General features: G+C 39.8%; 1 protein-coding gene across 2 annotated transcripts in view; it reads right to left on the reverse strand.

Moving 5' to 3' along the window:
* Nucleotides 1–18,903, reverse strand: part of GABRG3 (gamma-aminobutyric acid type A receptor subunit gamma3) — a 438,558-nt gene that overhangs the window by 407,743 nt on the left and 11,912 nt on the right. The window contains exon 2 of one of the 2 annotated variants that reach the window (XM_060769811.2): nt 13,893–14,041. In XM_060769811.2, coding sequence (XP_060625794.1) covers nt 13,893–14,041 — 149 coding nt within the window. Of the gene's footprint in view, nt 1–13,892; nt 14,042–18,903 lie in introns of those variants that run through there. The other variant, XM_060769812.2, reaches the window with a different exon arrangement.

The following is an 18,903-nucleotide window of genomic DNA, read 5'->3' on the forward strand; positions in this document are numbered from 1 at the left end:
AACATAGAATGGCCCCTTCTACACTGCCATATAAAATCCAGATTATCTACTTTGAAGTGGATTATATGGCAGCGTAGACTCATGTAATTTTGTTCAAAGCAGATAATTTGGATTAACTGATTTCATAATATGTATTATATGACAGTGTAGAAGGGGCCTGAATGACAAGTTCTTCTGTGACACACAAATCCTCCTTACTCTCATTGCCTAAAAATGGTTTTAAAAACATGCATTCATCCCATGAATTGTTTTTTTTTTCAAGAAATATATGTCCTGGGTGTTGCTGATCAATAAATATCCCAGGAAGTTGTAGGTGCTTGTTGCGTGGTTCTTTAGATCCTGGTCAAAAGAAAGCAATCCATGTATTCCAATCTAGAGAGGATACAATCTTTTTAAGGAATATATAGCTTAATATAAATAACTGACCATGTAAAGGACAACCACATGATTTTTTTTCAGTTGAACTCATCTTTATTTTGTTTTGTTTTCAAAGTACAATGTGGGTGCTTGTTTGTTTCCAATCTCACATCCTGGTTGAATAATAAATGATAGTTTTAATATATTTTTCTTTTAAAAAACTGGAAAATGATAATCAATAGAAAAAGGGCAAGAGTCAGCCATTTGACTTGGGAGCTAGTAGATAGCACACTGAGCTTTGATTTACTAGCGTATTTATTTTCTCCCATATGACCTTACTCAATAATTCAATCAATAAAAAATGTATTTAGCTTGTTTCTGTCTTGCCTTTCTACTCAATATTTATAAAGTACTGTAATAGAGTATATGTTTACAACAATATCACAAATTGAAATGTTAAAAATGATCATAAACCATAGCAATTAAAAGCATGTTTCCTTCCCCAAACTTTCACTTGAATAATATTTCTCTTATCTGGCATTAGAAAGCTATGTTATTACTATTATTTTTGTTCTTATCATTTATTTAATTTATATTTGGTCTTTCTCTCAATAATGAAACTCAATGCAGCTAACAGTTTTCCTCTCCCCATGAAATGGGGAGAGAAAAAGCATTTGTCTGCCTCACACGAGGCAGGGAGGAGTTCTGGAGGAACCCTCCAGAACATCCGGGGGCGTGGCCTGATAGCACAGGCCAGGCCCTCCCAGGCTCATTCCGCGCCTGGAAGTTGGAGAGAGAGGTTGCAGAGAAGAGTGAAGACAAGAAGTCTGAAGAGGTTCAGCAAAGAAGAGAAGAAAAGAGGTTAAGGGGATAAGAAGAGCATCTACAGGTCTGTACAGGGGTCCTGGGGGAGGGAGGCTTCACCCACCCACCCCCCTCCCGGACGAAGGCCGGGTGCTTCAGGGCCCTTCACAGAGGCCTTAGTTATGGCAAACAAGGGCGCACGTGGCCAGGGGCCTGGAGCTGGGCGGCTTGGCAGGCGGCTAGCCGGCCATCGACATTCCCTGGCGCATGGTCACCGTGGCCTAGGATTGGGCCCGGCCTCGAGCTACCTGAGGGTTCTGGCAATAGGGTTCGTGTTGAATTGCCGTCCGTCGCTGCCGGGGCTCGCAGCGTCAATTTTGGGCGCCGTCCGGGCGTTGATGGAGGCCATTGTGGGAGATGGGGCGGCCGCCATTTTAGGATAGGCCCAATTTCGTTTGCCACATGGGGCAAAATGAAAGTGAAAGGTATTTCAATTTTTTATTTTTTATTTTTGGGCCGGATGCGTGTTATATGTAGTAGGTATGATGTTAAATATACAAAGTTACATAGGTAATAGGGGAGTTATACCCTTGGCTACAGAGGTTGCTGACCTAAGGTCGATAGTTCTTATTCGGGAGCAGAGCGAGCTCCCAATGTTAGCCACAGCTCCCAAAAAAAAATGGATCAGGGAGAGAGCTCCTGCTGTTAGATCCAGCTTCTGATACCAAAAAAAATGGATCAGGGAGAGAGCTCCTGCTGTTAGATCCAGCTTCTGATACCAAAATAAATAAATAAATAAAATAAAAATTATTATTTTAAATAGGATCAGAGGGGGAGCTCCTGCTGTTTGATCCAGCTTCTGATACCAAAAAAAAAATGGAACAGGGAGAGAGCTCCTGCTGTTAGATCCAGCTTCTGATACCAAAAAAAATGGATCAGGGAGAGAGCTCCTGCTGTTAGATCCAGCTTCTGATACCAAAATAAATAAATAAATAAATAAAAATTATTATTTTAAATAGGATCAGAGGGGGAGTTCCTGCTGTTTGATCCAGCTTCTGATAGCAAAAAAATAAATAAAATAAAATAAAATAAAATAAAATAAAAATTTAAATAGGATCAGAGGGGGAGTTCCAGCTTCTGATACCCAAAAATAAATAAATAAATAAATAAATAATAAATAAATAAATAAATATTATTATTTTAAATAGGATCAGAGGGGGAGCTCCTGCTGTTTGATCCAGCTTCTGATACCAAAAAAGGGTTAAAATGGAGAGAGATAAGAAAGAATTATGCCTGAAAGAGAGCTCCTGCGGTTAGTTCCAGCTTCTGATACCAAAAAAAAAATGGAGCGGGGAGAGAGCTCCTGCTGTTAGATCCAGCTTCTGATACCATAAAAAAAACAAAAAAAATAATAAAGAAATAAATATTATTATTTTAAATAGGATCAGAGGGGGAGCTCCTGCTGTTTGATCCAGCTTCTGATACCAAAAAAGGGGGTTAAAGAGGGAGAGAGATAAGAAAGAATTATGCCTGAAAGAGAGCTCCTGCGGTTAGTTCCAGCTTCTGATCTTAATCTCATTAATAGGGGATGAGCACCACACCCCAGAATCAGACATGACTGGTCTTAATGTTAGAGGCGATCTTTAACACGTTTAATAGGGAGCAAGCTCACAGAGCTGCCAGGGTTTTACCTATATGGTTTATAGTAATTCGTTATGGCTATTTTTAAATTATATTATTGTACCCCAGCCTCTACCGGTTATTGCCGAGGTGCAGCCTGCAAAGTCAGCGTCATCATCGGCCTCCACACCAGCTGATCCAGTCATGACAACTCCCTCAGCGACACCGGCTGTGCCAGAGCCGGCGGCATCGGGGCAGCCTTCCATGCATGCCATCGTCGTAGATGGGCCTTCGACATCTGCAGGTAAGAACACCACACTGGTCTGGCCCTGGGGCTCGAGCCAGGCGCAAGACACAACACCTACACTCACAGGTTCGACCCTGCTTCCAACGGGAGCTGCGGTCGAGAAGACTAGTCCTCTAGTCCCTATGGTGGCCCACATAACCTTAGAAATGGCCAGGACAGGGGATGACAACCAGTATTGGGGAACTGATAAATGGGTTTTGCCGATAGTTCCCACTGCAGCCTCAGCATCTTTGGGGGCTCATTTGTCCCAAAAAACCATTGACAAGATACTCAGAAACGAGTATATAGTTATGTTTTCATTATATTTTAGGGAGTTAAATAAGAAGGAAAAAGAGGATTTGGATGAAGAACGTAGAGAGAAGCTAAAGAGAAGGCGGGTTGAGCAGAATTGGAAAAATTGGATAGCTTGTTATACCATATATGCATCCCTGCTAGTGGAAGCTCATCCTTACAGGGCCAAGGCCTTGTTCAAATATCAAAATATAATATATGGGGCATATGTCAACTACACTGGTCAGGCGTGGCTTGTTTATGATAGTCGCTTTCGTTCTGAGGCCGCCACGATGCCCAACAAGCGATGGGACCTCATCGACAGTCAATTGTGGATGGAGGTAATGAATACAACCAGAGCAGTTTCTGGTGAGAAGGCCGATAGCGGCCATACTATACAGAACTCTAAAGAGAGTCAGCCCTTTCGGCAGGGAGGCACAACACAACAGCCGCAGAGACAAAAGAGTATGTGCTGGGAATACGCGGCCCAGGGAGCTTGCGCACGCGAGGACTGTAAATATCAGCACGCCTGTGCAATATGCCAGGGTAACCATGCAACCAAGAGTTGTTACAGGGGAAAACCTACAGGAATTGGGCCAAGAGGCGCCCAGTTCAATAGAAAGAACCCAGGACAGGTTAATGTTCCAAAAGGGCCCCAGCCCAATCAAGGTGGGACCGCTTAGTTGCTGGCTTAAAAGATACCCTGATAGAGCTGCAGCAAATTACTTGCTTCGCGGCTTTAGTACACATCAGTTTATGAGCAGGTTTTATATCATGCAGCGGCGTTGACTGCATTGCATTGGGACAGTTGGTGTTCCCTTTGTTGTTTGTTGCCAGGAGTGTTTTTCCTCCTGATGTGTTGGTTATCCACCTCGGTGGTAACGATTTGGACCTGCTACCAGGAAAAGCCCTCTTTCTGCAAGCATGGGCGGACATTCGAAGGATTGGTTGGTCATGGCCCAGGGTGCACGTCGTTTGGTCTGCTATCATACCTCGTCGCAAGTGCAGAGGTGACGTGGGAAGGCTTGAAAAAGCCAGAAAACGAGTGACTCGGGCCATGTGATTGTTCTGATCCACGGGCGGACATTCGAAGGACTTGTTGGTCATGGCCCAGGGTGCACGTCGTTTGGTCCGCTATCATACCTCGTCGCAAGTGCAGAGGCGACGTGGGAAGGCTTGAGGAAGCCAGAAAACGAGTGACTCAGGCCATGTGATTATCATACCTCGTCGCAAGTGCAGAGGCGACATGGGAAGGCTTGAGGAAGCCAGAAAACGAGTGACTCAGGCCATGTGATTATCATACCTCGTCGCAAGTGCAGAGGTGACGTGGGAAGGCTTGAGGAAGCCAGAAAACGAGTGACTCAGGCCATGTGATTATCATACCTTGTCGCAAGTGCAGAGGCGACATGGGAAGGCTTGAGTGAGCCATGAAACGAGTGACTCGGGACATGTGATTGTTCTGATCCTTCAGAGGGGTCGTTACATTGAGCACCCAAACATCACTCGTGACGACGAGAGGTTGTAGCGGGGTGTTGGAATACATCTTTCAGAATTGGGCAACCAACGATTTCGGTTAGATTTACAGGAAGGTATTTTAGGGGTGTTAGAGGAATTGGTGGGGGATGGGGGCGAAATGGACATTTGCCCCCAATCCGTGGCGTAAATAGATAGGGAAATTCCTCTAGTCGGTGTGCACCTAGGGCACCCCTTTAAGGGGTGAAAGGCCCTTAAGTTAAACACTCACCTACAGTTTAAAGGGTGAGGTGTGTTAATGGCCTTTAATTGGAAGGAGTCTCGATACAAGAGCTCTGGAAGAGACTCCTCATTCCTTTCCCTTGATGGTGATACGGTTTGATTACCGAAACCCAGGTGCTTCGCCCGGAAATTGTTATTGTCGGGTAGTGATACTACCTGGGTTAGGTTACACCAGTTCCTTACACCCTTGAGTTAAGTTAAGAACTTAAATAGGTAACGATAAATAAAAGTTGCCCAATTTGAATCCAAAAACATTGGTGTTGTGTCTTTTATTCTCGTGTTGTTCTTCGTGGGTTGGCAGACAAATGCATATGTGAAACAATATAGATTAAAATGATGTTTGTTGTATCCTCTTGTAGCCTCCCTGAGTCACCTTAGGGAGAAGGGCTGGGATAGAAATAAAGTTTTACTACTATTATTTTGCAAATGTCCAATAAAATGTAAACATAAAAGTTATTTTTAAAACAATTAATAAAGTTAAAAACATTTAATTAGAGCCGGCATGGTGTAGGGTTCCAACATTGAACTATAGCTCTGGAGACTGGGGTTGTCCATGGAAGCGCACTGGATGACCTTGGGCAAGTCATACACTCTCAGCCTCTCAGGAAGGCAAAGACAAAACAAATCCTGTGAACAAATCTTGACATAATGATTTGCCTTAGGCTCACCATGAGTTAGAAACAACTCATGGTACATAACAACAACAAAAACATTATAGTTCATGAAAAGGCTACATACAGAACCCCAGCCAATTTCCAAAAACTAGTCAACATATAAATATTTTAACTTGTTGATAGAAGGATAGCAAGAATGAGGGCATCTTCTCTCTCTAGGAAGGGAGTTCCAAACCAAGGTCTTCTCTCTTGTGGGACAAAACTAGACTAAGAAGGTGGTGGGAACAAACAGAAAGGCATCTCTTACAGCTCTGATCACTGCATTGAGGGAGATATGGCCCTTGAAACAGTCTAGACATATGTAACATAAAGCATAGTAAGAAATGGCTAGAGTGCCTACTCAGAATTGAAACTATCTTGTCTTCAATTCAGAGCTTAGAAAGTAAAAAATGAATGTAGTGATACAGTGATAACATCCATAATTGAATTGTTATATAATCAGATGAATATTTAAAATTACTATATGATATGGAGTATGGTGCTCCATTGGCTATCGGATTTTGGGACTCATCCTTTAAAATTGAATCAAAGGCTGGGGAAGCAACCAGCTACTTGGCTCGGCAATATCCCACTGTTATCAAGTTCCACTTGATAACCTGGCCAGCTCATTCTGCTTGTTGTTTCCAAACATTTGGATTCTCATCACAGTTTTCAAGGTTATTTTTTTCCAAAGGCAGTTCAATGTAGAGTTCATTACTGTAATCTAGGCCAGATGGTACTAAAGCAGGGGAAATGATGACAAGATCAGTGAGTACAAAATTGAGTGCTAGCCCACATTCACCCATATTCTGCTTGAGTTTTCAAAAAATTATAGGGTTGGAAGGGACCATAAGGACCATCCAGTCCCACCCATCACCATGAAGGAATGCATAATCAAATCAGTTGGCCATACGCACTCTTTTTAAAAACCTACAGAGAAGGAGTATATTTTAATGGCAAGTAGCTCTTACTGTCAGGAAGTTCTTCCTAATACTTAGGTGGAATCTCTTTCTGACATTTGAATCCATTGCATCATGTCCTAGTCTTTGAAGCAGCAGAAAACAACCTTCTTCAATATGATATTATTTTGAATATTTAAACATGGCTGCCATCACTTCTGAGCTTACACTCCTCCAGACTAAAAATACCCAGATTCCTAAGCTGCTCTTCATAGATCATGGTTTCCACAACTTCTATTATTTTGATCACTCTTCTCTGGACACATCTAGCTTGTCAATACCTTTCATGATTATGAAACCAAGAACTGGACATAGTATTTCAGGTGAGTTCTGACCAAAGCAGAATACAGTAGCACTATAACTTCCTAGATGTAGATACTCCTTTTGATGCAGCTTAGAATTGCACTGGCTTTTTTAGCTGCTCTATCACACTGATGATGCACATTCAGGTTGTGGTTTACAACCTGAATGTTGTAGATTCCTGTCACATGTACTGTTTTCATTTATCATATATTTATGTATTGCCATCTTTTTTCTACTTAAATGTAGTACCTTAATTTTTCTTCCTGTAGAAATTCATTTTGTTGGTTTGGCCCAGCTCTCTAATCTGTTAAGATCTGGTGAATTCTGATCCTGTTCTCCGGGTATTAACTACCCCTCCTAGTTTGGTGCCACCTGCATATTTGATAAACATGCTTTCTATTTCATTGTTGAAATCACCGATAAAGATATTGAATAGCACTGGGTCCTGTGGCATCCTATTAGTCTCTTCTCCTCAGGATTAAAAGGAGTCCGGATATATATGGTGGGTGGGTGGGGATTATTTGTTTTGTTTGGCATCTCATACATTCCAAATAATCTGAACCTTTGGTCTAAGATGAGATATATGAATGCGTAGGGGTAGATAATGGGTATTATTTTCTAAAAGGATGATCTTCCAATGTTGGAGATAATATGTGGCCACAGCTAGTCTTATGGAACTCATTTTATGATTAGGTAGTTCCCTTCAGATTCATAACATAATTTCATCTTTTCATTCAGAATCTGTGTGGGAGAAATGATTTATTTCCAAAGCTGGTGACCTGTGGAGAGCTTCAACAGGATAAAATGAAATACTGGTCCTGCAATTTTATTGCAGGTGTTGTTACTTGCTCTGAACCATGTTATTGTTACAGCTTAAAGACATTTTCTCTCTCAGGTGTGAAAGGGCTTCCATGTATGACTTTGCTTAGTAATAAAATGAAAACATTAGTGATTGTGGGGGAGAGGGGGTTGCTTCTCCAAAGAAGCAGCTATAGCTTCTTAATTCAACAAGGTCCCAACCACACACCCCTATACACTATTACTCTAGTGGAAAATTAAAACACTGACCTATGTAGATCTAGACACACAAGGAATCTCTTATGCTTTATGTGAATATATCCATGCATGCTTAATCAAGGTAATTTAATCATATCAACAAAGCAAACAACATATTTTTCAAAAAGTGAAAAAGTAAATATTAGGCCTGGGCGGTTTCGTTCGTTAATTTTGTAATTCGTTAAATATTCGTTAATTTTAGCAATTACAAAATGATTACAAAACTTATTTTTAAACCCGGAAGTGTTTTTAAATATCGAAACGGCATGCGCCAAAAATTTTTGTATTTCTGTCCATTTCGGAAATACGTAAGATGGCTTGGCTAGATGCTTGCTGGGAGCTCTCCTCTCTCTCCTCTCCTTAGCCAGTCAGAGGCAGAGCCTGAAAGAAGAGGAGGAGGAGGAGGAGGAGGAGGAGAGGGCGGGGAAGGCGCCGGCTGAGCAAGCGAGCGAGAGGGCGAGCGACCCTCAGCAGGAAGGCGGCCCGTCCCTCCTTCCTCACCTTTGCGGTGGGTGTGCTTCGTTCTCCCAATTCCTTAGCAGAGGGCTGTGCTTCGTTCTCCCAATTCCTTAGCGGAGGGCTGGGCTAGATGGCCTTTGGGGAGCCCTTCTCCCAATTTCGCATTGCTTCGGAGGAGCCGGGCCTGACTCGGCGGCAGCGCTTGAGGGCCCGCCAGAGTGAGTGCCTGCCTTCCCTCCTTAATAATAATTTCTCCTCCTTATTCTACTAAATTAATAATTAAATTAAAAAAAATTGAAAAAAAATTGAAAAAAAAGGGCGCCATCTTTACAAAATGTTTTGTAAATATTAACGAAATTTCGTAAATACCGAACTTTTTTAAGGGAAAATTTTGTAATTATTTTAAATATCAAAACAAAAAAAACCCCAAATACAAATCGATTTTAGAAACAAATTTTTGCGTTGTTACCCAGGCCTAGTAAATACATATTTTTAAAAAAATATCCATTTTCCCCACCTTGCTTTCTTTTGCCAAGTGAACCATCAGCGTGTCCCTTTTGAGATCTGTTGCAAATGAATAGTAAATTTTCTGCCTACCACCTGTTTTGTGGTTCACAATGATATACTAGAGATTAGAATCATTGGTTGCTACTAAACAGATGGATATGTCTTACTTTAAGTATTTCACATAATATGCCTCTTGTGTATCTATCACTGGGGAATATGAAATAGAATATACATGACATCTGCACCAGGCTCTGCTTGGTAGATCTAAGTGCTTTACAAAGTATAATCCGCAGGCTTGGTGTCTACCCAATGATTCACATCATGGGAATGTTATGGCATTAAAACAATAAAACAAACAACAATAAATAAAATAAAGTAAAATATGTCAGCGGTGAAACCAAATTAGGAGCTCCAAGCAATGTTATGCCTTCTGATGCCATCTTCCTTCAAAACTTAAGGGCTACATTGATAGTGTAGAGATATGGATAAATTGCAGCATAAGAGAAAACCAAAGAGGACCATGCAACAGATGCAGCCCTGAGCTTGAGAAACTGAAATACTGTCAAAACATTCAGTGCTAAAAATTTTCTCTCAGTCTCAGCCAACAGTGACTCTTTAAGTGTCCTTGGAAAGATCACTAACAAGGATAATTAGGGACTAAACAAAGCATTAACTGAAACTACAGTATCCATTAGACATGTGCGCAAAATTCATTCCGAACATTTACCAGCTGTTAGGATTTCTGTGAGTTGAAGCCCAAAACATCTGGGAACCCACAGGTTGAGAACCACTGCTCTAGAGTAAGAGGCTCTTGACTGAAGGCACTGGCAGCTGCACATGCTTTCCAGGACTGCCTGCACACCTTGCCACACATGCACTTTCTTTCCAAGGAAAGTGCATGTGTTGAGGAGTGTGCAGGAAAGCCCAGAAAGCACACATGCCTGCCAGTGCTTATAGCTGAGCACCTCTTACTCTAAGAGTAGAAACAGCAGGTGCCAAGTAAGAAGAATGCATGCCGAACAAGGAAGTCAGAGGGTGGGAAGCCCCCCCCCCCCAATAACGGTTCAATTTTCAGATCCCGAATGAAAGAACTGAAAACAATCCTCCCAATTTCGGGAGGCTTACAAAAAATGGATCAGGGCCCTTACAAAAGCCAGCACAAGAAACAGGACAAGGTTTCCCCCGAATGCACATGTCTAGTATCCATTGAACTGCTTTCTGAATGGTAGGTCAATGCCTATGTAATTGATTCAGTGGCTCTAGACTAGTTTAGACTGGCAATTGGATTTAGACCTTTGTTATCACAAATTACTGCTGTTCATAAATTTCATACACACTTGTCACATAGACTATATTTTGGCATCTTATTGTCATTGCACTTTTAACATTTGCGTCCTCTTTATACTTTGTGTGTGTGCACCTGTCAACATGATAAACATCACACATCGGAGAAGATAGACTCTGGTAGTACATGAAATCTTATGCCATAATAAATCTTTTATTCTTTAAGATGCCACACACCTCTTTCCTAGTTTGGCTGCAGGTCTAAGGTTTTTTTTTTTCTTTCAGAAAGAAGATGTGATAAATATAATAAGCTACACCCCGTTGTTCAGTTCCCCAGCATCAAGCAGTAACAGATATACTATCTCTGAAAATGCAGATGCCATTCTTAACTATCCTATGTAATAAATACATATCATTATTACATCTCATCTAAGAATTTAATTTATTTTAAAAGTGGTCTGAATTGATAATGATTATTATAGCTTTCATACTGACTTTTCTAAGATAGTTATATATTTTGTCTTTGTTCTGATCTGTGTTACCATTGCATGCCTTCAACACAAGTCTGTCTTCAGGCAATTCTTTGATAAGGTTTTCTTGCAAGATTTACTCAAAGGCAAGTTTGCCACACCCTCCTTTTAGGCTGAGAGTATGTAACTAGCTCAAGGTCAGACAGGGGGTTTCATGGCAAAGCAAGGGTTTGAATCCTGCTCTTGCTGAGTTTATCCCAATTCTCAAATTCAGTATTCCCTGGCCTATTACTAAAAAATACATGAAACTATATAAGCATTTTGCTAAGATAATTCTAAAGAATACTGAAATTAGTTCTCTTTTCACTGTCCATAATTTTATAAATCCACAGCACAGTTAAGCAATGTGTGGCCACAAGAATTAAATGCAGTTGGGCACTTGGTCAATCAGTACTTAGAGGGTCCACTAATCAATTAGACTACATTCCACATTGACTCAGTGGGGAATTTTATATATATATAATCTCCCATTGACTTTGTGTGTCTACTAGAGGTATGCATTTTTTCATTTGCCTCATAATTTGGATCAAATCCATTAAATTTTGTACTTACAAGGCAATATCCAATACGTTGGTGTGCCAAAAAATTTAGAATGCAAACTTACTCCATACTTTTTGTTTTAGTTTTGTAAATCTCGGAAGGCTCCCAAAGTTAGTTTCCTTTTCAGCTCGAGGAAGCAAAGCAAAACAAAGCCAAAAAGGCTGCCTTTTCTCTAAATTAATGGAGTTTCAGCATTAGGAGCAGGAACAAAATGGAGCAGTGTGTTTGCTGGGAACAGCACAGAACTCTGAGAAATGTAGTTTGGGAAGGGGGGAGCTCTATGCCAGAGAATTCAAAAGGCTCTGCCCTAAACTATATTTCCCAGAATGCATCAGCATCAATCAGGGTAGCAGAAAAATAGATCTGTCCCTCCCTAACAGCAGCCAGTGAGAGTTCCAATGAATGGTTGAATCTACAAAGAGGAGGACTGAAAAAATGCTCTAGTAAATTGCCAGGGGCGGCTCGTCCATTACGCAAAGTAAGCGGTCGTGGTACACTTTTTTTGCCAGGGGCACAGAGGCGCCTCTGTAAATGCCCCTCGACCACCACTTGAGGAGCGCCCCCTCCGCTCACAACAGCCCTAGCAGTCTGGAGGGAGCCTCGGCTTCCTTGCCTCACTGCCAGGCAACCTCTTCCCGAAGGGGCCAGGCCCTTGAGCCTCGCCTAGTCCCTCTCGTTCCTGCTCCATATCAATGATTGGTTGGGGGGGGGGCACCAAAATACTGTTTGCTTACTGTTGAAAATTACCTAGGGCCGCCTCTGTAAATTGCTGTGCTATGCTGGGATGAAATCCCTAAAAGGATGGTTCCAATACTATAGGGGAAGCATGGATGGCCATCTGTCAGTAGAATTTTGATTATGCCCTTCAGCCTAGAAGAAGAGGGTTGGACTAGATGACTCTTGGGAGTCCCCTCCAACTCTAGAATTCTATGAAAATGTAGAATTGGTTAATATTGGTTTCTATTGGTTAATATGACAGATGTTCAATGAGATAGCTGTTGTGGCTTTTTTGAAAAGGTTTTTGTCAAAACTTTTTTAAATCCTTAAAATCAGTATATGTATGAATATTTCTGAAAATTGGAGGGGAAAGTCTCCTGTTACCACCTGTCACTGTATAGAAAATTCAAGGAGTTAGCTCTTGCAGTTTTGTTTTTTAAAAATGTTGTTTATAAAAACTTTGAAAATTCCCTAAAAATCCATGGATAAGTGAAACATTCTGAAATGTATTCTACCATCGTAGCAAGTTTCACCCTGATAGCTTTAAAAATGAGTTAGAAAGGTGCCCGTGAAGTTTCCCCAGTTATAGTAACTAATGAACAATCACTGTAAAAATAGTAACGAAATTTCATCACTCTTGTTATAGTAACCAACTATACTTTAGAAACACTTTAGAAATGAAATGCCAGCATCTCCCAGGTTTGTAATGACTTTTGAGCCATTTTTAAATGGATCACACATCCCTAGTGTCTACAATTGGATTTAGCCCACTATGTGGAAAATGCCCCAAGGAGGAACTGAAAACAGTCACCTCACTATAAGACTACAATGCAACCTGTATAATGAATACGGTGAAATTTCAAATCAAATAACTATCTTTTTGTTCTCGCTAGACAACTTCCTTTGAGCCATGAACAAATGATTCTGTAGATGTTTTTGGACACCAACCCTCATTACTTTTAGTCAGTGCAGTCAAAGGTTAGCAGAGATGGAAGCTGTAGTCCAGCAATATTCAGAGGGCCATAAGTTCCCAATCCAGCACGATTGTCTTTCTTTTTTTTTTATTTATAAGACAACAACTAAGTGTTCCCCAAAAGTTTCATATGAAATTCACATATTACTCCCAAAATCAGTTTTTTCTATATCTTGGTCAGCTTTTTGAGGACAGACAATGAGACCTTAAAACAGAAGTTTCCTTTCTACTTTTGTTTGCTGTCAAATAAATTCCAACTTATGGCAAGCCTATGGAGGAGGTACTTCCAATATCCTAGATCTTGCAAACTCTGTGAGTTGGTTTAATTAATCCAACTACATATACTACAATCTCTCCCTTTTCCTACTGCCTTCCTCTTTACCAAGCATTATCATCTACAAATGATCTCCATGTAGTCATTCAGTAAATTTACAGACTTTTATAATTAAGCTTACTGTTCTATTGTTTGTATTATCTATTGTCTGGCATATATAGTACAGATTATAATCAGTCTGAACATAAACATAGCATTAGGTATTGCTCTTGACCAGGCATCCTCAAAGTGCGGTCCTCCAGCTGTTTGGTCCTTCAACTCCCAGAATTCCTGACAATTGAACAAGCTTGTTAGGGTTTCTGGGAGTTGGAGGACCAAACAGCTGGAGAGCCACAGTTTGAGGATGCCTGCTCTTAACGGTTCACATTGGTCACTAAAGAGTGAACATGAGCATAATTATCTGCAATAAATAATACAGACATTCATCACCTTCACTGCAGAAAATTGTAGAAAATAGCACTCACTTCCAATGTCTGGCCGCAGCTTTTTATCATATTCTCTTAGCAACTTGTTTAGCAACAGTGTCACATCGGTGTCGTGTGTTTTTGGAGACATTACCCATTTCTGGTTTGTCGTAAAATCCTCAAAGTCATCATCTTCGACCTTCCTTGAGCTGCAATTTAAAAATAAACAAAGGAGATAACATTAATACTCAGATTTACAATAATACTCCTTAGAAATTAATCACATCTTTCTTTAACCCGTAATCAGGGAAGCATCTGAACTATTTCTTGTCATATATATATATATATGAGTGTGTGTGCATGTGTGTGTCTATATATTCCTCCTTTCACATATGAAAGTCTAACTAGGGCACTCTAATGGAAAATAATTGCACAGTCTCACATCATTATTTCATACCAGATCATGAATCAGGGATAAATAAATGCATTTTTTCTTCTTTATCTATGTGATACCTAATTTTGTTCCTATTATTTAAAAATGTAATTACGGTTTTTATGCACAATAGCAGTACAAAAAGAAGTGTCTGAGTAGCCTACTATAATACTCTAATATAAAAAACAGAAGTCAAAAATACAATAAAAAACACAACTGAAAATAATAAATCTCTGTAAAAGTTGACCAAAGGTCCATGTACAAATCCATTTGTAGATCTCGCCTTTCTTTCAAATGTTGCAAACATTGTTAGTTTTTCTTTCCATTGATTCATGGGTAGAGTAGTTGTCACTAACTTGCAGTAGCAGCCCATTGAAAAAAAAAACCCCAAAACAAATAAAAAACATGATGCAGCACACCAAATGTGACTTCTTTGGCACATGCCAATCCATTCTAGATGGATTGCCCAGTGAAAACATTCAACATTCAAACATTCTGGTGTTTTCTGAACCTTATGCACAACTGAAAGAGTTTTAATTGTTTTAAAATTTCAAAATATCAATACATAATGAAGAGTAGTTTAAAGCTAAGAAATTAAGAATTAAGAACTTTAGTCAGAACATTGAAAAGTTAATTTAATTTAAGCTTTAAAAAACAAAGTACAATCAAGTACTCAATTTCTTCCTAATTTTCAGTTTGAATCGCTACAAAAATAAACCGCTTGTATGACTGATTGCGCACCAAGTACTGTGTACAATTAACAACTTTGCATGATTCTTCCTGTCTGTTTTATGACCCTCGATCACATTTGTTTGCCCCCTTCTCCATGGCATATGTGACTAAAGGCCATGCCCCATCTCCTTTGAAGTAGAAGAGTTAAACTTCATTCACTCTTTGTTCTCTGTGTTTGTGTGTTAGAATGCTAACCTGTTAGTTAGTACCTTCATGTTATTTTACCTTTTTGCATGATGCTCTAGCTGACTGCACGGGAGTTCTTTCTTTTGTTTCACCATGAGAGAGGAAATCCTATTTCAGTCCTCATTTTACTGGACTTATATCTTCTACCTGGATTTGATCCACCTAAACAAGTTTTGAGCCTGTATGATGACTTACACAAGTTTTTGTAAGCAAAGTTATTCTTTAAATCTCATCAATTTGTTTTATTTTGTTTTATTTTGATGTCTGCTACATTTGCTAGTGCATATCTACTATTGTTTTTATCAGTGGGAGGAAACAGGGATGTTGGACCATTTTAAAGCTTACTTTATATTAAATTAATCATTTAAACTCTGTGGTTCTCCACTACTCTACTAAAAAGGGTGTTCTTTGATTCAAATGAATTAAAGGTAATCTTGGTCAAATTGCCAGAAACATTTGCTCTAGACATAAATTAATCCCATTAACCCTAACCAAATTTTAAGACATTTATGAAATAATGTTCTCCATCCTGATATTATCTATAACTGTCACCAAATTTCTCCATTAAGATGAGGAACCATTCTAAAACAGGTTGGATGAACTTAGGGACTGGTTAGTGCAACAGATAGGAATCCTTCTGTTAATAAACCTATTTACATTAAATTATTGTGCAGATCTGGTTTGGGGAAACCACCCACACCTCTTAGCAGCCCCAACAAAAAAAGGGATTTTTGGCTTTTCAGTGTGGCTTACAGATAAGATTAAAGCTCAATAAACTTTCCTACCTGAAATTTTCTGAAATTAACTTTGTAGGGTCCATGCCCATAAGGGATTGTTCTACTTCCCCAAATATATCAATCACAGAAATCAAGCAAGAGAGCAGGACTGCATTACTATGTGCATGTAAGAAACACTGAACACTGTAAAATACTTGTTTGCTTGCTTGCCTGCTTGCTGTAAGTTGCTTCTGGGGTGAAAAAAAATCAGTCGACTATGAAGACGTTGCCCAAAGGAAGCCCAGATGTGTTACTATCCTGCAGGGAGACTTCTCACATCCCCCTTAATGGACATGAGGAAAGCTTTAATGAGACATGCCGTATTATCATAGGATGTCTATGCTCAAGACCACTGGAGAAATTATACTGTTTAGCCAGTATTGCACCACCTGATATCTGTCAGAAAAAAGTAACCTGCAATGAAAGGACCAAGGAATTGACATCTTTGGCCCATCCTCTGTTCGGACATCAGCCAGCATGCCAATGAGATACTAACAGGAACACCTCAGCAAGCAAGAGTCCAACACTGGCAGACTAAAACCCAGAACCTCAATCAGTTGCTGATACCATATGAGACGATCCCTCCTGGGCACACAGAAGATTGGGTGACTTGGAAGGCGCTGAATAGACTGTGCTCTGGGATCATGAGATGCAAAGCCAATCTTCAGAAATGTGGCTACAAAGTGGAGTCCACGACAAGTAAGCGTGGAATAGAGCAAGCCATAGACCACCTATAACAATGCAGTCTGACCCCTGCCACATGTACAAGGAGGACCTTCTTACAGCTACACCAGAGGCACTCGAAATGGCCTGCTTCTGGTCAAAGGAAATCTAGCCTAATGCCAAGTTTTTGACTTTGGTTGTGGTTTTTTGTACATGATAGCTGTATTCTCAATTTGCTTCTGATGCAATAAATAAAAATATCTGTGAAATATATTCTGTATAAATCTATTCAGTTTTAATAAAATTGAATTGGTCACCAAAGACATTAGTATCCAGCATATAGCATATTCTTCTTACATTGGGGGTTACTTTTACTGAAGTCATTTCCAGTGATGACAAAGAATTTCATTTCATTTGTTTTTTTATAACTTTCTAAAAAGCAATGTATAAACACAATGAGAAAAAAATCAAGACGTTACCTTTTTGCAGTTGAATGTGGAAAGAGGCAAAAGTGATAGATTTTACCCAACAAGCTACGAGTCTTTGAACACTGAGTTTCTGAAATTGACTTATGGTTGTCTTTATTTTTTTCTCCAACACCCCACTCCATACATTTTTAACAAATATCAGACACAAGCTATCTGGTCTTGTCTGTGATGAAAACAACATATTGAATTTAGTTGTTCCAGATGGCAAAGAATTAATTCAGTTTGTTTCAAAGCCTGGAAATGTTCCCTTTCTTGGACTATACTTCCCATAGTTCTATGGCTGCATATTTGAAGTAGCTATAATCTAAAAAAAGTACCATTTCCCAATGTTTGTTTTAACAGTAAAACTTTCAGAAATTGAACAGTTGTTTTTTCATAGCATGGCTATTTTTTTATTTTTTTAAAAAAAAAGATCAATATGTGGTAGGAAGTGAGATTGACAGATTCATCAGTCCCTTGTAATGATACAGTAATGTAATGGCAAGGATCCCCTGTTGGCGCAATGACATAAATCCTTGTGCTGGCAGGACTGCTGACTTAAAGGTTGGTGGTTCAAATCCAGGGAGCGGGGTGAGCTCCCATCTCTCAGCTCCAGCTTCTCATGTAGGGACATGAGAGAAGCCTCCCACTGGATGGTTAAATCATCTGGGCATCCCCTGGCCGTTCTTACAGACAGCCAATTCTCTCACACCAGATGTGACATGAAGTTTCTCAAGTTGCTCCTGACATGAAAAAAATGGTAGAGTTTCATTTATTCATGCTTCAAAATGGCTTGGCTCCTATAAAGGCTACATCAACACATAGAGCAAGTCAAGTGAAAATGCAGTGATAGAACAGACTGTAGGCTCTTTACATTGTGGAAAGAAGAGAGTGCTTTACAGCTGTGGGCTATATTGAATACTATGGTGAATGTGTAGCATTAAACTGTGTTTCAGGATTTCAAAACCAAGCAAAATTGATCAATCATGGTGTGGTTGTGTGTGTGTTTACTTACACTACTACCACATGGAAAGGTTTGTTCTTCCCTTTCCCAACTGCAGTCAAAATGAGGCACCAATCCTGAAATATGGATATGAGGTTTCCTTAAAAAGTGTTCCCATTGGCACCAATGAGATTTCCCCTCTAAGTCTCTTAGCTTTCCAGCAGGGCTTTCTGCTCCACTTGCATCTAGTAGGAGAATGAACATAGGTTTGAACAGTAGTCCTCATGTCTGTCATCATGACCATCATCACCAAGAAATTCATCACTACCACACTCTCAGCATACTGCATGGGTTGGTTTTTGTGTTTTTATTGGAAATAAAAAAAAAATCCAAGCCATTTCTACAGGAAAGAAGAATAAAAGGGCCCCTTCAGAAAAAGCAAACATGGCCAGAAGTTCCTGAAGGTTATTGTATTTATTGTTGCAATTCTGTTTCCAAAATGACCCAGTTTCTGTTGTCCTGAACTACAGTATTTTTGGTCAATTTCTGGTGCCAGTTGCAACATTAAATGGGAATAAATGTCAGTGCAAAACATATTCCTTCTCCACACACACACACACACCCCACCCTCAGTCTCCATATTGTTCGAATTACAGTGCATCAGTGAACTGTCACATTTGCACTATAGTCCAATGTTAACTATTTTTAAAAAAATAGAGGGAAAAAATTACCATTCAAACCAACATATAGTAAACCTCATTTTTTTAAAAAAAAATTGAACAATCAGATCCAGGAAATTACCACAAATAGTCCTCCAAAAGAATAGAACTAGAGGATGCAGAGACAACAATGGGCAAAAGCTACTGAGACA

The sequence above is a fragment of the Anolis sagrei genome, chromosome 3, assembly GCF_037176765.1.
Source record: "Anolis sagrei isolate rAnoSag1 chromosome 3, rAnoSag1.mat, whole genome shotgun sequence".
In the NCBI taxonomy this organism is placed as follows: Eukaryota; Metazoa; Chordata; class Lepidosauria; order Squamata; family Dactyloidae; genus Anolis; species Anolis sagrei.